We start from the raw sequence: 21,256 nt of genomic DNA, 5'->3' as shown, positions 1-21,256 counted from the left end.
TTTCTCTCTTTCTTTTATTTGCACAAAATATAATGTACAACAATTATGGCAATCTCTACAAAGATTCAGTGTTTCCAACATGAGATAGTAACAGAACAGGCTGAATTCCAACATATAGAAGAAGGATAATGAACAGGAAGTACAAACAACAACAAATAAATAAAATGAAAACAAACCCCAAACAGAATCAAAGTAAACAAATAAGCAAACAAATAAACAAAAAGACAGATAATTAAAAAACATAAAATAAGTTATACCTTAGGGGTTTTCTAATAGATCTAGTTCAACAATCATATGATTCAAATCCAGAGCTTGTTTTTTGTCCATAAATTTAACAGATGAGAAAAAGAGGCAGAGTTCTTTGTGAAAAGTAAAAAAAGACGGCTTTGTTTTCAGAAAACGACATTTGTGAATGAAGAATTTGCCCATAATAATTATTACATTTAAAACATTTTCAAGCTTCTTTTCTTTTCTTAGAGAACCAAACATAATATCATTTTTCCCGGGGGAGCTTCTCCCTGTTTGCTTGTCACTACCCGATCCGTGTCACTACCCGATCCGTACCGGAAACCCGATCGGTACCCCGCATGCGCGAAAGGTGTCTACTTCCGGTCGAAGCGTTTTACGATAGTTACGGGTCAGAGTATCTGTTATAATGTTAAGAATAATAAGTGTCTCTTAAAACGTTTCCGATAATGAAACGTTTAATATAATGTAGACAAAAACAAAAAAATAAAAAGATAGTTACGGATTAGGACTACCCGATACTTACTGCGCATGCGCAGAGTCGGACCGTACAAATCGGGTCTACCCGATCCGTACCGCGCATGTGCAGGGGTTTTCTTCTTCTTCTGTTGGTTTAATGGTAGTTTACTCCCCAGTGTTCGAGGATACTGCCACCTGCTGACTGAGCGAATGAACCCTATTGTAAACTGAATTAGCGTCATTACAAACGTGTGTTTAATTTGATTTAGTGATAGTCAGTGTGTTTATGCTTGTCTGTGTGGAGAGGATTGATTGGAATAGTGATGATGATCTCCGCTATCACTGTCAATTGTCAGTAAACACTTCATCTGGCTGATGAATCTTCACGTGACACATTACAAAGTCTGTATTATTAACTCTGTAATTAGGCGCCATTCTTCTTATTTTACGGCGCTGTTGTTCAATCGGGGGACGCTCTCTGTTGAGGAGAAAAGCATGAATTTGTTTGTATACGGATTATCCATTGTTTAAATGTCCCGGTAGTCGAAAAGGAGGCAGAGCTGTTGAGAAATGCTAGGGGCTAACTGGGCGCTAACCGTATCATTCAAATATATTGAATGTCGCAATGTTGGCAAAGAGAGGAAGTGACGTAACATTTGCGCATGCGGGGTACAGATCGGGTAGTGAATGTTGCTAATTTATGCTAATGTTAAGATAAACGCTATAAATATTAGTAATAGCTATTTTATGTAAACATTTATCATTTTAAAGTATTTTTTTATTAAGGAGTAGGAATAGTAACGAACCGGTCTTTATAGCATTTAAATGCTTCAGTATTTCATTTACAGTAATATGCAAAAACCTTTAGCCACCCCTCATTCATTTATATTTTGCTCCCAATGACTCGAGCAGTAGTTTTCTCGGCATTCTTGCTGTTCTTTTAGGTTTATATTCAGTTCTTGTACGGCACCATTTTGAAAGGAGGGATTCCTTTTTTGTTTAAGCCACTTGACACTGATAAAAAAGGGCACCTAAGCGATAGGAATAACGGGTGTATCTGTTGCCATTTGGTGCTATATACATAAAAACTAAATAGAATTTAATTGTTTGCACATAACATACAAAATAGAAAAGAAATTTTAAATTGTATCTTTAGAAACTTGGTTACTAACAGAGTGACTATTGACTATATTTTTGCCTGTTTTGACTCAAATTGTCATTAAAACTTGTTCAGTTAACTACTTAACAACTGTTCAAATATCTTGGGAAGGGATTAATCCAATTTTTTAGTGGGTTTTTTTCCCCAGTTAAACCCACAGAAAGGTCATTAAGGAAATCTAAAGACCCTTTAAATTCTGATTAGGTTATGAGTGGTGAGAATAGTTTTAAATTGGTTTTCATGTTTTGTCCAATTTTTTTTAGTTTTAAATATTTAATGCTAAACATATTCAAGTAATTGTAACAAGGACTCCCATATAAACACTGGTTTGAACTGAGTTGCATGTACCTCCCCATTTCCTTGGCTTGAAAATCTTAAAAAAAGAATGTATATGAAAACTGCATTATCTATAAAAGCATTAAGAAACATCAGTTTTACATTACAAATTAGCACCAAAAATCGATAAAGCAATAGGACAAAATAACTATAGAAGTAGAGTAACTACCGTTTCTCTACAACATTGGCTGTCTGACTCTGTCAATGCTAGCAGTAAAGAGGATCAAAGGCAATGCATTTTTCTGCATTGTTTTAATATATGTACCAAAAAAGTAGCAACAGCCAATGAATGTCACAAAACAAAACTTTATTGACAATTTGCTTTTATTTGACAAATTTAAAGTAACATGAAGACAAAGCAGTCAGGTCATTATGCAGCTGTATCAATACATCACCTGAACTCGGGGAAACATTTCAGCAGTTGAACCCTGGAAGAACAATTTAAAATAAACAGTTAAATTTGACAATAGAGGTGCACTTTATTTAAGAAAATATAAGATAACACCCTCATTTGAAAGCGTGTGTATAATCTTCCCCAGACATATGAATGGGTCAGATGGGTAGTGATTGGTATAATCATTGGGAAGCATATTTAGTTAACAATATGTTGTTGGGCAATTAGACATACATACATGCAAGTCACATCCACACGTGGCTCACTTCAAGGGAACTTCTTTTCTGCAGCTGACCTGTGAAAACAAAATCAATTAGTTTCTATATAAACCGGCACACGAATCAGAACATAAATTGCCTGCAAAATACGATTATCGTATAGTTGTATTTTGCAAAGAAAAAAAACTGAATTAGAATTATGGTGTGTGCGCCGATTTTTTTAAGCGTTTACTCCAGTTTCAGAAAATGTTGGCTTATTTTGCTGGCGGTGACTCTTGATCAACGTTTTACGTTTTCACCAAACCAGCAAAGTTTGCAACCTAGTCTCTCTCCACACGTGCAGAGGGGTTGGTTAGGCTAACGTTCAATGCCACACCTCGTTTCAAATCACGTTCGGAAGCGAGCTAGCTCCCCAAACCGTCTACACATTTAACTTAGAGGAATGGTGTAGATAATGCAATTTAAGATACATACAACAATTCGCATTTCAGAAACTAATTTTCTCTGAGAGCCTTATTTTCCCAGCCATGATACTGACCGCCAACACCAACACTCATGGTTATCCTCCTTCTGCTTCTTTTCCTTCTTCGTGTGTCTTCTTCTTCCTGTTCTTCTTCGAGGGTCAAACAACGAAGTGGTAGATTGTCGCCACCAAGTGGTACAGAAAATCAAGTGTTACCCGCTCCAAACAATAGTCATAAAGAAATACAACTTGATAACCCTCGTTGCTTTATATTTATAATAGACCCAGTTAAAATCTACTCAACCTTCTTTCTTTCTGCCTCACACATCCGGCACGTTGCACTGTTTTATCTCAGTAATCTCACCTGCATGTATCATGTCTACCTAATAATAAGACTTTTAGCTTTAATTCAGTGACTTGCAAAACAATTTTCTGCAAACTTTTTAGGAATTACAAATAGTTTTATGCAAGGTTGCCTATTTTTATATGTTCAAATGTTATTGGACAAACTGACATCATTTCAAATTTAAGGACTCTTTAGTTGTATGAAGATCTTTTGCAGTCAATGACTGCCTGAAGTCTAGAAGTAATTGATATTTCTTCTTTTCTTTTTCTTAACAAACACAGCACAGAGTAAGGTCTTCACTCCAGCCACATTGTTGCTGCTCGTTTATGGGTCTCTCTGCCTTCACTTTTGTCTTCAGTAACCTGTATGATCAGACGACTGACTGATCCTTTGAAGAACAGCCCATTTCTTTGAGACCAAAGGTCAAGGCATTATCCATTTACACCGTGAAACACCATCCGCTCAGTTTTGGCTGAGTCTGAGCAGAGAGAGTGAGGACTTCTTCTATCTGCAGTCACATAATCAATATACAGCAGTGACTTAGTTCCACTGGCAGCTATACAGAGATGCCATAGCAATGTTTCCACCTCCACCATGTTTGGCAGATGCTGTAGCATGCTTTGGTTCATGAGCTTTCTCCAGCAGACTGAAGCCTGAAGCAATTACTTGAATGTATGCTGACAGATATATCATGTCTGTATATATGAGTGTGTACATGAGAGAAATAATGAAAAATAATAGAACTAGGAGGTCTGTCATGGTGCTCAAAGGGAGAACAAGAAAGAGAAAACAATATGAAAGAAATATGATCTCTTTTCCTGTTAGCATACTTGATGTGTTTTGGATCAGCTGAATGCTTTTTAAAGGGGTTTTACAACAGCAGATTTATGTTTTTCCAGAGTTGCCTGTATTTTAATTGATTTGTGTCATCTGGCTTCATTGACAGTACTGGGACAGTGTTCCTGTGGAACTCTGTGAATAACTTTTCTGTTTTTCTGTTTGAAGTTCATACCCTAAATACAAAAAAACCCCAAACATAAAAACAAGCTTTGCCCACATTTGTTTGCTTAAAGCACAACAAGCAGCTCTTCTAGCCCTTGTTCACAAGTCTCAACTTTATAGCTTAGGCCAGACTAAAATTGAGACATTAGAGAGTCTAAAGGTACACAGGTGCGGACAGGGCTGGAAAACACTTAGGCTATCATGTCCAGACATCTGAAAGAACACCAAACAAGTCACGTGGGTGTAATTGGTTTTTAATGTACAGTAAGCATGTAACTAAGAAAACAAAACAGCACCAGGAGAAATGTGAACCTCTGTCAGTGTAACCAAGTTACAACTATTCTGTACTCTGTGTGTGTGTATGCATTCATCTTACACTTGGATTTAGGATAAAACCAAAGATTGCATCTACTTATTTCTCATTAAAACAATTTAGCCTAGCCTTGGTTAATAATTAACATGTTGTAGCATTTTAAGCCACACAATATTAGCGCTGACAATGATTACAAATACCTGTGAAAATAAATATCAAAAGATACATATTCTTTTTTTGTCTACTGAAAGCACAAATATACGGATTACATAAAATTACAGGCATTTTTTTAAACCTCAAAACAAACCTCAAAGAAAAACAGCAAATGTGAAGGAAACATTTGATAGAGGTTTGGAAGGGAAATTTGTAAAAAAAAAAATAAAAAAAAATGGGGGAAAAAAAACGAAAGAAAATCAAGTGAAAGAACATTTGTATTCCTGTTCAGTCATTTGTGTGCATCACACTCAGGTGGACAAGTATGGTAACATCTTCAAAGCCAGTCCATTTCTCCTTCTGTTAGCATAGGTGAACAGTGCAAACAACTGCTCCATGTTTTTTATTATTCCAGCTGGCCTCAGCTTGGCTAAGGCGGGGGGTGGGAGGGTGGGGTGGGATCTGCCTGCCTTCAGTTCATTGTTCTGCCTTTTGATGAAGGAGACAACCTGTTCCCCTGCAGGCCAGAAACCCTGGGGGTCTAGGACAGAGTGCAAAAAGTAATCCATGCTCTTAGCCTCCACAGCTGGTAGGAGGGTTAGAGGGTGGAGAGCCTTTACAGGCCTCGGCCTAGCAGTTGATGGAGGCACAGTCTGATTTGGCTTTCCCTGCCGAGCTGATTATCCTCATGAGGCAGTGTCCAAACTCCTCCAGAATCATCCTCTCTGCCTCGACTTGAGGCTGGTGAGTCTGTTCTGCTTTTTTGGCCTGCTCCAGCAGACACTCGCACGTTGCTTCAAGCACTTCCTTTGTTACAAACGTATATGGGAGCCTGGGGGAAAGCAAAACAAAAGTCTAAGTATTGACAACAAAGCCATCATTATCTGGTCTCACCAGTAGTAAGCAGATGGATCGTGGAGACTCTATGTCAATCAGACACAGGTGAGTTTTAATGACCCCTCCCCCCCAATAGCTTCATATAGATGTGCTGACACTCCTGCAGCTTGTACAGGAAACGCACACATTTTGCACCATTTCTGAAAGCACATACATCTCTACTTAAAGTTTTAAAGTTTAGGTAGTTTAGGTCAAGTTTGATGATGCATTGCAGACAACAGAGATTCTGAGTGTCTTCTGCTATACAGCTTATTAATTTAACACTGGTATTGGTTTGGTGCCCAGGGTTAAGTTCAAGCACTGGAACTGAAAAGTTGAATGGGTGCATCCCTAGACATAAGTTGGTCTTTGCAAGAAAAGAAGACTTGTTCCTTACAATGTATCTGGGATGTAGCCATTATTGTTTAAATGAAATAAAAGATAAGTGCTTTATTCATTCATCTCTCCTGAGTATCAGGATCCAGATTCACCCAAACCTCCCTCTTCCTGGACACTTCTTGCAGGGTGACATAAAGGCCTTCATAAGCCATCAAAAGATGCAACTCCAGTCTGAGTCCCTCCCAAATGACTGAGCTCCTCACCCTCTCTCTAAAGGAGTGTCCAGCCACCCTTCACTGGAAGATCATTTCCATAATCTCATTCTTGCGGTACTGCGTCCGCATCACTGCAGATCTTGCACCAATCTGTCAGTCAATCTCCTGCAGCCCTTACTTGTGCAACATTCTTTATCTAAAGATTCTACAAAAGTACACATCATATGTTTACTGTAAAAGAAGCTCCTCGCAAATGTGATTTTATCTAGAAAAAAGTGTGAACTGTGTTTCAGGTACCTGCCACTTCCACTTGAAATCACAGGCGTCGTCCGCATGAGCAAATCTGAGATCTGTGAGGATAGTTTGGTCTTGGCTGCCGTTTGTTGCTGAACTCTCACTTCTGCTGCATCTGCCAAATGCATTAGCGTCTTCCTCTCCGGGCTCTCCTCAAAATTTTTGCAGCCGATGCATTTACAAATGGACGAACACATGATCTTCGCCTGTGAAGAGAAACAAAAATTAAGGAAATAAATGCCAATAAGAGAAGAATGAATGGAGGTGATGCCATCTGTAAAAAAATGAAAACTGGAGAGCTTACCTCGTAGCACTCGCAGTAGTTCTTCAGGCAGCCTGAGCGTTTGCAGTTGCAGCCCTTGCTGTGTCGACGGTCCGACTCTCCCTCCTTGCCTTTACCAATTTTAGGTTTAAAGGCCTCTGGATTTCGGTCCAAACAAGTCTGTGAAAACACGTTTGTGCAGTGATTTATGGGTCAGACAGGATGCAGTTCAGCCCAAAAACAGAATTCTGAAAGTGGACTTCTGCCTCACCTTTATAGCTTTGAGACGTTCAGTTTCATGTTCCAGGTTATTGAAGCAGTTATTGCAGTTACAGTTATTGCAGAACTCTCCATTTGCAAAACAGTCACAGTAGCTACAGGAAGGCAAACAAACAAACAAACAAACAAAACAAAAAAACACCATTTATTAAAACCACGTCAACTGTAATGTGATTCAGCAACATTAAGTCTCTCAGTGCTTCCTAAACTCTGATAAAAAGGAAAGATGGTTTCCACCGCAAAATAATACTGTATTAGGACTTTTTAAAACTAGCCATTACCAGCTCAGCTAATTGGAAGTTTGGTTGTTAAATCTCTTGCTGCTCCAGTCTGCATGCCAAAGTATCCTTAGGCAAGATACTGAACCCCAAGTTATGCTCCAAGTGTTAATAAGAAACACATCAGAGAGCACTTAGGTGTAGAAAGAAGTGCTTGTGTGAAAGGGTGAATTAGGCATGTTGTATAAAGCACTTTGGGTCCTCAAGCAGAGTATAAAAGCACTAAATAAAAACCAGTCCATTTATCATTTACCATGGCGATTTCATAGCAAAGTTGTTCTTTGATTTCCTGGAAATAAGGGTCATGAATTTATAGTTTTACCTAGGCATTTGTGTATGAGAAGATTATTGTTATCTATATTATGAACAATAACTATTCCTTAAAGTAAACACAATAAAGTCACTGAACTGAGATTTTATTTAACTTTAAATATAATGAGGGTCAAAAACACCATGGGGTGTTTATGACCCTAAATCTCATTTTGGAAGGGCACACGTGATTCCCTGCCAGCCTTTGGCCTCCACTGTAAGATGGCTGTGGGTGCAGGTAGGGGCACAGCTAGCCACAAGTGGCAGTGGGCTTGTGAGCCTCAGGAGACCTACACAGCAGCTGGAACAGAGAGCCAATGCAAAAAGCCAACTGTCACAAAGTACTAAAAGCATACCAGGTTAGAGAACCTGAGCAATCTGGAGACAAAAGCAGCTGCAGGCAACTGATAATCCTTCTACAGGTTCATTAATAAAAACCCAGCCCTACTTTGACCAACAAATCAATTTAAGCTCAAGTGCACTGAACTTTTGTCTTAATGTTTTTTTAAAAAAGGAGACTTGTCCCTCTGCCAGATGAGCTAAAAAATATTTACAATATTAAAAATATGCATCAATATTTATGGAGCGTAAACAGGAACTTGAATTGTTTGTTTTTTCTGACTCACAGACGAAAAGCTAAAATATAATGTAACAGATGACTTTACAAAATATTCAGCTGAAATTACAAACATATAGTTTGCATACAAACATGCATTAATTATTGAGCTTCACCTGGATTTATCGAATGTATAAACATTATTAATGACAGTTACACTTACAGTTTAAGGCACTGTGACTTGGTGCAGTTACATGGTTTTCTTGGTCTTGAGGTTGTTTCTGCTGCTGACAAACTGAACCAATGAACATTAATTAGATTAAACTATAGACAGTCAGGAGAACAAATGAAGAAAATCACTTTAATATTAAAGTAAACATCTTTTTAAATAGAACAGATATCATTTAGTTGGTCTATCAATGCAATATATATAAAAACAAAAGTTATAGTAAGATGGCTTCTGCTCTTTCTTACCCATTAAGAGGCAATCTGGCCTGAGTCTGGATACCAGTGGATGCAGAAAAACTAGAGCTGCTGGCAAGCGTCACAAATGGTGGCTGCTGGATCTATGAGAAAGGCAGAAACACAATATTGAAACTCACTCAGGAAAAAGAAATGCATCTATTAAAAACAAAGAAACAAAAAAAAAAACCAAAACATAAAAACCCTTCAAACCAAAAAGCACACAAAGATCATTCGCTAACCTGTGTGACATATTGTGCTGGCACAACCGCGTAACCCACATTCCCTCCTCCTGGAGCTGGTGTCAGGACGGTGCCTGGAGGGAGGTTGGTGAAGTTGGGCTGGATTTGGGGGAGTGGAGTGGCAGGCATGATCAAACGTTGCTGAGTCTGAGTGGTGGTTACTACTTGTGGTCCTGATGTTAAGGGCTTAGGTGCCACCTATGGGGAATAAAAACCATGAATGCAGCTCAAGGGACATTTCAGAGAAAGTTCTGTTTGAATGAACTTGGATACCCAGCTTACCTGTTTCATGGTCTGTGCTGGGACAACTGGGACAGACATCCTGACTGCTGCTGTACTGACCACCATGGGTTTAGCTGTGGAATAAGCACCATCACAAGTTGGTACAGCGCAATTACTAAGTGCTGCCTGTATTTGTTAGCAGAGGAAACAAAACAACTTCATAGGTCACCTGTCTGTATAGAGCTGGTACTGGGACCACTGGGCTGTCCTGTGCTGCTCGCTGTCGTTGCTGTGACGAGGCGAACGTAGTGGAACCTGCTGCCAGGCACCTGGATCTGCTGCACGTTGGGCTGGGTGGCCAGGGGTATGATCGTTTTAAACTGGGAACCTCCCACTCCTCCAACAGCCACAGGTTTAATGTTCTGAAAACATTCACATACAAAAAGGAGAAACAGACTGAAGCCAGTAATAGAAGAGAAAATTTAAAAAAACAAAACAACCACCAACAACAACAACAACAAAAACCAGAGAACCTCAACCTGAAAGTAGTTTGTTAAGAGCTGCCCGTTTTACACATTTCTGGCAATACAATCTTCAAAGTGTACTTCAGTTTCTTTTTTGCAGGCCAGGATTAAGCTCCCCAAATGCTGATCCATTGTTATACATGTAAAATGCATAAAAACAATCTTATATCATAGTTGTGGCATGTGGTCACATGAAAACATTTAATTGTTTTGAGTATTAATTATCTTTCTATCTTACAAAACCATTTCATTTCTGGCAAAAATGTATATTGCTATGGAGGTAAAATTTATATGTGAGGTAAGTCATCATCATTGGTGTCCCACATAGCACACTGAGATAAACATGACACTGTCTGTCCTGCATATTCTGCATCAGATGGCCATGGCTTTAGCAATGCAGTCAGTTTAACAAAAACAACTGCACAACTTATTGTTTTATATACAAAGAAGAAAATTCAGTTTCTCTAGAACTTGCAGTGCGAAAAACCGGGATCATCCACCAGGAAAAACTCCAATGTACAGCCGCTCACCTTCGGGCACCCTCCTCAGTTTCACTCATAGGGGTTTCTGAATTGCCCTTTCTGTGTTCACTTCACAGCAGCAATTATTATTTCAAGAGCTAACATAGCACAGAAGAAGCCATTTCACTCTATTTTTATCTTTTCACAGCTTTCAACTGTATGTTTGCTCCATGTTTGTTTTCATTCATCAGTGTAATGCTTATTTGGAAGTTTGGGGGTTTTTTGTTCTATTTTTTTAAACTGCACTTGCAGTAACAGTGAGTTGTCTCCCACTTCACCTGCTTCCTGTCAGCTCAATTCTAAATGCGGCCTGTTTGTGTGTAGCAGTAAAATGAGGTGCACTCAAGAGCAAAGAAAGAAGAGAGGAGGAAAAGGGAGGAAACTAGCATGACTGCACATTACAGCAGTATGCAGCAACTCCTTGTCTCTCATACTGAGCTGAAATGACACTTATGCACATAAACAAGGTGAATACTTTTCTTTTCAAATTCCTTTTTTCCCCTCAGATCAGATGGCATCAACTACAACTGACTGTTCTGTGCTTTCATGTTACCTGCGTTGTTGATTGGCTAGTGGCCACCTTGACTGGAGATACAGATGTTGACTGCTGGACTGTAAGGATCTGCTGGCCAAGTGCTACATTCACAGGCAGTGCTACAGACTTCTGAGAAGCACTGGAGGTCGGGGAAGCCACAGACACCACAGTCACCTGGCAGGAACAGACAAGCAGTATGAGCTGTGAAAATGTCACCTGATTAAACAAAGACCCTAGTTGGATGGCAATATAGCTGCCATTATGTGTGGTAACAGGAATGTCACATAAACCAACATTCTATAACAAGTCAATTGCAAAACACTACGTATAGATATTCATTAATTAGTAGGGGTGAAAGAAATATCTAATATAATTAGTGCTGTCAGCGTTAATCTCGTTAAAATGATGTTAACGCCATAACCGCATTAACGCGGCAAATCTCCATTAGCGAGTTATCGTGAATCGCTCCGTGCATGGGGCTACACAGCATTAACGCGTTAGCGCGGTTAGCTCGTTAACGCGTTAGCGCCGTCCAGCTCCACGTACCGGGCGATCCGTGTTAACTCGCTAACGGAGATTTGCCGCATTAATGCGGTTATGGCGCTAACGTCATTTTATCGAGATTAACGCTGACAGCACTAAATATAATATAATATAATATAATATAATATAATATAATATAATATAATATAATATAATATAATATAATATAATATAATATAATACAATACAATACAATACAATACAAAGTCCTGTCTGCAAATACGATGATGATTACTAGTGCCAGAGGCTGATGTTTATGTACTGTGACACATCAATCCGTTGTGGGCCGTCTAAATATTCAAAGAGTGTGATAAAGAGCTTTACAATACATCTGCTGCATTTTTTAATAACTACATTTCCAAAAAACAAAGATAATCAAATTGTTTTTTTAAATAACTGTATCGGCCCAACCACCAATGCTACCCCTCAGCTTCCTAGCAGACACACCTATGGGATCAATTTCAAAATCCTACGTCATTTTATTCTTCAGTTAACGCAGTCACAAGATTTTCATAAAACTTTACCTATGACCTCAAGGTCAAAGTCACTGAGATTCGAACTCTTCTGAGATTTTTAGTACATACACCTATAGTATCAACTTGAAGTGTCTACGTTATCCCATTCACAAATGTAGGTGTCCATGCCACCCACCTGCCCAGCAGGGTGACGATAATACCCCAGGGCTCTAGACTAACTTTTTGCCATGGTTGCATTGGTGCGCCTAACTTTTTTTTTGGGTGAACCAGCACAAAAGTTAGGTTCACCCAACCTTTTCAACGACATTGCTTAACACCGCAGTTTTACATGTTCACTTTTTTTTTTTTTTTTTTTTAATTGCTGTCCATTCAGACAATATTGATTTGTAAATGATTAACTAACAACTTTATTTGGAGCACAGTTCTAAAAGACAGATAAGTTATCGAAAAAGTGTTTGTGCTTAAAGTGCTACATCCATCCATCCATCCATCTTCATCCGCTTTATCCGAGGCCGGGTCGCGGGGGCAGCAGCCTAAGCAGAGAAGCCCAGACCTCCCTCTCCCCAGCCACCTCCTCCAGCTTATCCGGGGAACACCAAAGGCGTTCCCAGGCCAGCCGAGATATAATCTCTCCAGCGTGTCCTGGGTCTGCCCCTGGGCCTCCTCCCGGTGGGACATGCCCGAACACCTCACCCAGGAGGCGCCCAGGAGGCATCCTTGTCAGATGCCCGAACCACCTCAACTGGCTCCTTTCGATGTGGAGGAGCAGCGGCTCTACTCTGAGCCCCTCCCGGATGGCCGAACCTCTCACCCTATCTCTAAGGGTAAAGTGCTACACTGATCTAAAATTTAAACTTAAAACATTTGAAGATATATTAAATAAAAAGAAAATCTAAATTAAAAGGCTCCGGCTCAGAAGTCGATCATATGTGGCTCATAATCTGATGCCGTCTCTGGACAAGTGTTAGACATAACCTGAGAAGTTGTCAGAGCACTGGCTATGAATTTCAACGGATCAGGCCTTAACTTCACGAAAAAGTTATCAATCTTTCTTTTCATCTTTTCTCATTACCCACAGCTACATCCACTATCAGGCCTAGGCTACGCGCCTCTCTCTATCTGCCTGCACTTTCAAATGTAAGCCTACAGGAATATCAGAGAGGTCCCGCCTCTGACTGAGTATCTCTCTCTCTGATTGGTTTAAACCACGATATGAGCATAATGTGTCTGTTGTTGACCACACGGAGACTTTCAGAGTTGCAAAGCCTTTTTTTTTTTTTTTTTTTTTAACTCAAACGGCTGGTCACGCCGGTGCGACCTAGGATTTTTTCTACTCGCACCATTGAGAAATTAGGTCACATGTGCAACCAAATTGGATGGAGGCCACTGACATTTTTTCCCTCCTCATCTTTTCTGACTGTTTTTTCACTAGTTTTGCATTTGGTTAGGGCCAGTTTCACATGAGGGGATACCTGGAGTCTAGAAAGTTTGCTACATCCCCCACCATAGTCTCAAGAGCATGGAGGAGACTCCAGGAGACAGGCAGTTACTCTGCCTCTGTGCTCTCTTCCTGGCATCATGAAGCCCGACTGCCATAGAATACCAGAATTGGCAGGTCCAGCACTGGCATCCTGTGCTTTTCACAAGTGAGAACACCCTGAGCTCATGTCACAGATGTGAAAGGGTCTGGAGAAGCCATGGAGAGCATTCTGCTGCCAATAATGTCATTCAGCATAGTTTGGTAGTGGCCCAGTGATGGTCTGAGAAGGAATGGAGGGACGCACAGACCTCACACCCTGAGTGTGATTACATACTGGGACAAAATCCTCAGACCCACTGTCAGACCATACCCTTGCGCCTCATGTGTCAAATGTATATAGGGAGTTTCTGGAAGGAACTGATACCATTAACTGGACCCCATTCTCGCCTGAATTCAATAGAACATCTCTGGGACATTATGTTTCTGTCCATCCGATGTTGCCAAGTTGCACCTGAGATTTTCCAGGAGCTCAGTGATGCACTGGTTCACATCTAAGAAGATATCCCCCAGTACACCATCTATCGTCTCATTATGGTTAATTCCTCAATGTTGTCAGGCATGAATGCGAGCATGTAAGGGCCCATACAAAATACTCTCTACCTGTGTTTCAGGGCGTCTTTGAATTCAGCCATCTGGAGGATGAAAATTTTCATTTCCATTAAATGATGTGGACCTTCCATTCCTAACACATTATCCAGTCCATATCGATATAGATATAGGTAGTGCTGGGCGATATGGAAAAAATATTTCTCACAATATGAATTATTTTATATCACGATAACGATATATATCACGATATACCACCTGACCTGTGGTCTGTAAACAGCGAGTTTACAGGTTTTAACCAGGTAACTCAAAACTTTGTTTTGAGTTACCGTAAAGCATGTCGCAAATCCGGGTGCACGTAAAGCAGCACAATGTCACAAAACCACAAGACGCTGTTTCTTTGCGAAAAATATCATTTTTTTATACTTTATTTTCTCTTGCATAAAGTTAAGAGTATGTATAGTGAGAAGACAACACTAATATTTGCCACAGGCTATTTAACCCTTTAAGACCTACCATAGAACCAAGTCCGCCACAGCTTATCTTTACATTTTACATGATGTAGTGCCATTTGTGGGAGCATTTCAAGTTGCCATACATCAATACAACCGTTATAGCCCAAATTGTAATAATATGTATGCATTAAGTCCATAGTAACTACATAAATTGCAAAAAAGTGCAATAAACTACAAAAAAATTGAAAATTGTTTTTGTTTTGTTTTTTTTAACATATATTTCTAGTTAGAGAAATTTAGGAGGTTTATCCCTCAAAACTGTAAATACAAAAAAGTTGCACAAAATAGTTTCCAATCACGAGAAATTTATTTTGAGTGTCTTCATAGTTTTATTTTTGAGTTACACTAATTTTTATATACTACAGGAAAAATGAAAATAAATATTATAATGCAAATTTGCAAAAAAACAGCATGTGCATCAAACATTTCCAACAGTGTCATTTGACTTCTAAGCATCCCAGAAACGATACAGAAAAGCATAAAGTCAAACATGACTCTTAAAAACTACATTTTCCGCGAAAATGACGTCACTTCCGGTTTCGGACAGGTAATGGCGGACATGCGATAGTTCGTGCTGACTTATATTCCAACGTAGGAAGTGTTATGAACAGCTGATCGGATCGGCAAAGCGTGTCTCTGGAATATTGTTTTTGTTGCTGCAAGTCTGGAATATTATGTTTTTGTTGCTGGAAGTGCTTTTTATGCAATTTTTGCAAAGCTATTTGTGGAAGGAAACCGTGACTTAGGACAAGCTAATGGAATAAGATGTAAGTACAACTCCTACGGTTTCATATGCAAAAAAAAATTATTGCGCTACCTTACGTGGTTCCAGTTCTACAGGGATTTAAAAATAGTTAGGCAAAACAAAGTGTGCCTGCTCCGACTGGTTGTAAAGGGTTAATGATATATTTTATGTAATAATTTATAAAATTAGGGTTAGAAACGATAGAAACGATAGAAGACAAATGGCACGATAGACACTTTTCTATCGTCCACACGATATATATCGTCATATCGCCCAGCACTAGATATCAGCATGATTTTTTTTTTTCCAGTTGAGTCTGATGTGTTTGCAAAGTGTTCTTAAATGTTTTAATTTTTTGAAAAGCGTGTTACACTAAGGTCTTTGGTTCTCAATTAAACTGAGTGAAACAGATAAGCCCTTAAAGAAGAATGGCTAGCAAACATCCTTCTCTGATCAAAGTACCATTATTATATCATTGTGATTCCAAACATTTTTGAGTAAACATTGCAGGGGGTTTCGAGGTGATTTATTACATTTGTGCTTTACCTGCAGTAACAGGTTAAACCTTGTAATTATGTGACAATTATACTATAGACTTATTAGTTTTAGTCTCTAGCCACTTGATCATATTCAGTTAAAGTAAATATAGAAAAATATAATATCACCTTGCTGGGAGTCTTCAGAGGGGAAATGGCAATCTTTTTGCCAGGGATACTTTGTAAATTAGTGTTGTGGGGCTCAGAGAGAGTAATGGTCCTCGGGGGCATCACTGGTGAACTCTGGGTCAGAACCCGTCCTATGAACAAACAGTGCAAGGTTTAATGACAAAGCTAATTACAACATAATTAGAAAACAAACTGCAATAAACTATGTGGTTTGATAATTATTTAAAAACTGAAACAAAAAATAGCCTCAAAAAGTTATTACTCAGACTTACCTGTGATCACAGGAGGCACTGATGTCTGGGGACTTATACCTTTGCTGTTAACAGTTTTTGTGATGATAAACTTGATTGGTGCAGCTGAGGATGCTGGTGTCTTCTTGGCAATCTGAGAAGACAATTAGCCAGAAATGTTTAAACATATTCATTTCAATATCCAAACATTGCCTCTTAGTGCAGTTGACAGCTACTGGTGTGTCCTAGCTTGGTCAGCTCTGTTGCATTTTCATTTACTGATACTGATGTTGATACCTGATCTCTGGTTGTACAACTTAATTGATACTGGATTTATGAGGGTGATAACTGAATTTATATTCGTAGGGAAAAAGGTCAGTGATATAGTAAGATTACATACTGAGCTGGTCAATGTGCAGTATTAAGACAATTCTTTGTTAGTGCTCTGATATACCAACTGTGAAATTATGACACTTTTTTTCAATGTACACACAATATCAGCACTTCTTCAACATGACTTTTTGCAGCCAGACACGCCAGCTGAGGTATTCCTTTCACAGTTACACCAGTGGCTTTTTTTTTAAAACATATTTAAATCTGAATATCTTACTGGGGGTAAATTATTGCAATCATTCTCCTACATGTAGGATAACAAGAGCATGTACCTTTCCTTCTCCTCTGAGCTACGATTTTAGACAAAAATATTATTTTAGTCTTGTTAATAAATAGCGCACTAATAATGTTCATCTAAACCCTGAGAGTGAGTGTATTTGTTCCCCTACAAATTTTAAAATTATTTAAGAGGATAAAAACTCCCAAACAAACATGCCCGAGTGTATATGCTTGCTCTAGCCCTTATACACAGAGTGAAGCAGTCACTGGTAACAATTTTTAATCCAAATATGAGAACTGCTCATTTAAACAACATCCAGACAGGCGAAGAACAGTTGAATGGGCAGATTTATCAATTTGTTTGTAACCTGTAATGTAAACCTGTTACATCTGTACTTTATGAGTCAGACAAATCCCACCCCCTCCCAAGAGGTTTTAACCAGATCCTAACAAAAAAATACAGGAAATACCCTGGAATTACAAATATAAACACCAAGGAATCTTTACATTCAACATTCAAACTACATGGCTGAACCTCTTAATCTTCACCAAAGTGGTTGTCTCTCTATGCTCATTTTTTCTACCTTCTCTTCCCTTCATCTCCCAACCAGTCACAGCCCATGTTAGGCTTTCCATGAGCCTGGTTCTACCAGCAGGTTCCTTCTATTCAGAAAAAGACTTTCTACTCTACCATCGTCATGTGCTAAGTGATCATCATGTCATCAGGATTCTCTCACCAATGCTGTAGAAGCCTTTAACTTGCAATATAAAGTCCCTTGAGGTGACTGGATTTGTATAAATAATATTGAATTGAGCTATGTGCGTTATAGTTCCACACTAGATTCCTAGTGGTTCTACTGGTTACTGAGACACAGTCCCACTCCATCTTCTCTGAAACACAAAACTGTACTTAGTCAGTACACTGTTGTTAGCTTACATTTACTGGCAGCCTAGATCAAGGTCAAAGCAGATCTTATCTAATAGCTTGAAAACCTTTGTACACAGTATGTTCAATTGATATTGACGCAATCATTTACAGTAGTAAATATATTTAATTTAACAGTAACATGTGGAACATGACAAGCAATATTTTTGTAAAAATGTATTAATAATACAAAAGGTCATTGTTACCTGGACAGTCTTCAGCTGCTGGGTCTGTAATGTGGTCACCTGGTTGCCCACCACTGGCTTCAGGTCTGACCTCCCACCTATAGTCACCACTTTAAACTGCGGAGCTTGAGACTTGGTGTCCCCGGCAGTCTGTGAAACACCAGGCTTGCTGCCTGTGTGGGGTAACTGAAGCACTATAGGCTGCCCTGATTTTCCTATAGCTGTAACCAAAAGTTTCTGTCCATCCTGCTTGATGACCTGAGGTGGATTACCTGCAGACTTTGCTGCTTCTGAGGCTTGAGAGGCCACCTTATTGAGAATAATCTGGCGATTTGCAGGAGAGATTGTAAATGGAGTTGTGAGCTTCTGTAATCCACTTGTAGTCACACTAGTTCCAGTAACACTGTCTGTGGTTTTGGTTGTGGCTGTCGAAGTAGCCAAGCCTGGTTTGATAGTAAGAAGAGGAGACGATGTGCTGGAATTTGAGACAGGAGGCGGACTTCTGGGGCTGGCACTAAGCATGGAGTCTGTGGCCGTGGAGGTGGTCATAGCCTGAGTGGGTTCGGTTAAAGCGGCATCTGAACATAGGCTCACGTTCTCTGAAGCCATGGGTGTATCAGTTTCCATTGGGACCGATGCATCATCACTGGGCTCTGAGTGGACTCCAGTGGTGCCAGGTTGAGAGTGAGGAACATCCTCTATATCCTCAGTATCCATGATCTCATCAGGGAGGAGGCTGTTGAGCTCTGGTGACACTACATCCATGCTTGCAAACTCTCAGCTTTCTGTTAATCCTGAAAGAACAATACAATTAACTTTAATTGTCATTGCAAAATACATCAAAAACACCAGTAAGCCACAACATTAACACCACTGTCAGCTTAACTTATAATACAGGCACACATGTTCAAACTCCAGCAGGTCAAATCTGTTTTATTGGCTATTAGGCAGGAGGGTTTTCTGTTGTATTTGATCACTTTTATATTATTTGAAAGACCTAGAAGCTTACATTTACTGCACTAGATGCACCATGAACAGGGAGAGACAGACAAAGATAATACAATTTTAAAATTCTGAGGATATACATTCATCATTTTAGAGAGCTGTTGCATTTAATTGCAGTCAACAGTGTTTGCAATTCATTTAAAAATGTATTCCTCTACTCATTTATACAATATACATAACTGGATTATAATACAGACAGACAGCTAAAAGCTGTGCTGAGAATATAGAGCAAGATAGTTCAAGCTAGCGAGCTAGCCATGTTGGTGCAGTAGAAGTGCCAGATTGTCATAACTTTACCTGTAAATCACTTCAGTAATTACGTGAGGTGTAATAAATAAAGAGGTGGGCATGACTAACGTTTGACTTGTGCTGATTTTGACTGAAGCAGACAGCTGATGCTAGGCCGCAACGATCATCTCTGCCGTATCTTTGTCCTGCTGCACTCTACTCAACATTAATCCACCGAAACGCACATATGAACCCTACCCACTCCATACCACATTCACACGCAGAGCTGACTGAGCTGAATCTCTTCACGTCCCCAGATGAAAGCCATCAAAAGAAAACTGTGCTGAGTTGCACTCGTTTATTTTAAAAATGCCCAGAAGTGGTCCTGACTGGGGCAAAGAGCGAGGAAAAAAAGCGACAAGCTGTTTTGTTGGCTGCGTTACTATTTCAGGCCGGGGTTGGATTTCGAAAGATCCGCCATTTTTACCTCGTCATCAGCTTAGTTAGCTGCCCGGCTAACGCTAAGCTATGCTGAGGGGAAGCGTTTATAAATACTGGTAATAAGCAGAGACACTTACACTGACAGTTCACTGCAAAACAAGCATTACTAAACAATCGCTGAAGATAAGACTTGATGTTAACAGGGTGCTGCTGGCGAGTAAAAAGACAACAAAAAACAACAACAACAACAAAACTCTGCAGACTCTGACAACGTAAACAATGCTAGCTTTCACTAATTTCTCCTGTCACTTGACATAGGAGGAAATACAACATTTTAATTCCACAATGCAATTATTGCGATTGCTACTATAGATCTCCTTAAGAGCATTTACAGTCTGTGTTTTAGGGCTGGAGTTAGCGTGGCCTAACCAGTTCAAAATGATGTTTTAGTTTAACCTCAAGAAAGTCATATTTTGACTGAGTTATAGTCTGAGAATGAACCAGAAAAGCGTAAATTCCAAGAATGTTACGGGGTCAACAGCTAAAGTAATATGAAAACAACTAACAGCAAATGGAACTGCTGACTTGTGCCTTCTAATATTTTACATACATATAAAAATATCTATGATCCTTTAGACGTTTCGCCAGTATGTCAAATGAAACTCGATGTGCAGCTAACTTAGCTTTTACTTTTCATTTGCCGTTGCAGTAAGTAAACTTAGCGGCCGGCTCACATGATATTTACACCAAGTCCCTGTTTTGTGCACGAGAAACTTTCCTTAAGCGCTGAAAATACTCTGCCGAACCAAGTCCTGGGAATATTATACTGCTTTTTCACCAGAGTCTATCTTTAAACATCGTTATCGTTATTGTTATCATTATCACCATCAGCAGCAAAGACAGCAACAGCAGTCTCATCTAGACAGCCCAGCGGGCAGGACAACTGTACTAGCAAACTTGCTGAGCTTGCTAACCCGAGCTAGCTAGCACAACATTATATCTCAACATTGAATACATTCTTTAGTGTGAGTCTTTATGTTGAATATAGTGTGTTAAATCCTAGAAAGGGCCAACGCATAGTCATGCTTACCCCAAATTTTTAAGCTAAGCAGCGTTTCCAGATAAAGGGAGGAAAGGAAAAGACGATTGTTCAAAATACCGCGCCGAGCGCCATTCCTCCCTGACATTTCACAGGCCGGCCACGCCCTCCACGCGATACGAAACACTGACGTAACACTTAAAGCTACAGCACAATTGCTTTATCAACGTTAGGACTGTTTCTACAAAACTATTTAATGCTTCTTCTTCTTCTTCTTCTTCTTCTTCTTTTTTATAGTTTTTTTTGGGAAAATAAAAACTTTTATTAGTTTATAAAAAACAAACAACACAGTCAGCCTTGGAGCTCGTGTGCTGGACATTACCAAAATCTGACAGAGCACTACCCAGCAGCCTCACTAAGTGCCCAGTCTCACGTACCACTGTCAGGCAGTCAGTAAATAATAAGGTGGTGGACATGTTTACTTACATGTCCCGTAGTTTCTCTTACAGTAACAGTGGCAAAACACATGAAATGCACTTCAGAAAATCAGAGAAGATA

General features: G+C 39.5%; 1 protein-coding gene and 1 long non-coding RNA gene across 4 annotated transcripts; both read right to left on the bottom strand.

Annotated features, from left to right (window-relative positions):
- Positions 1–2,486: 2,486 nt before the first annotated feature.
- On the bottom strand, positions 2,487–3,428 carry LOC116315936. Its single transcript, XR_004199132.2, has 3 exons — positions 3,351–3,428; positions 2,833–2,889; positions 2,487–2,628 (listed from the first exon to the last, which is right to left on the bottom strand). It is a non-coding gene; the product is annotated as an uncharacterized LOC116315936 (long non-coding RNA).
- A 1,428-nt stretch (positions 3,429–4,856) lies between these two features.
- On the bottom strand, positions 4,857–20,863 carry lin54 (lin-54 DREAM MuvB core complex component). 3 transcript variants are annotated; one of them, XM_031734363.2, is made up of 14 exons: positions 20,750–20,863; positions 18,007–18,779; positions 16,306–16,417; positions 16,034–16,164; positions 11,022–11,177; positions 9,653–9,845; positions 9,484–9,557; positions 9,202–9,399; positions 8,972–9,063; positions 8,721–8,792; positions 7,347–7,449; positions 7,118–7,255; positions 6,817–7,019; positions 4,857–5,921 (listed from the first exon to the last, which is right to left on the bottom strand). In XM_031734363.2, exons 2-14 carry the CDS (start codon positions 18,748–18,750, stop codon positions 5,720–5,722), a joined length of 2,418 nt encoding a protein of 805 aa, XP_031590223.1. In that variant the 5' UTR covers positions 18,751–18,779; positions 20,750–20,863; the 3' UTR covers positions 4,857–5,719. The 3 variants fall into 3 exon arrangements, with proteins under 3 accessions (XP_031590223.1, XP_031590224.1, XP_039471445.1); XM_031734364.2 differs by lacking the exon at positions 20,750–20,863 and adding an exon at positions 19,348–20,664; XM_039615511.1 differs by lacking the exon at positions 20,750–20,863 and adding an exon at positions 19,288–19,429.
- Between the last annotated feature and the right edge of the window lie 393 nt (positions 20,864–21,256).

This window comes from Oreochromis aureus, linkage group 7 (genome assembly GCF_013358895.1).
Source record: "Oreochromis aureus strain Israel breed Guangdong linkage group 7, ZZ_aureus, whole genome shotgun sequence".
NCBI lineage: Eukaryota > Metazoa > Chordata > Actinopteri > Cichliformes > Cichlidae > Oreochromis > Oreochromis aureus.
The sequence above is the reverse complement of the archived record's forward strand: the minus strand, read 5'-3'. Positions and strand labels throughout refer to the sequence as shown.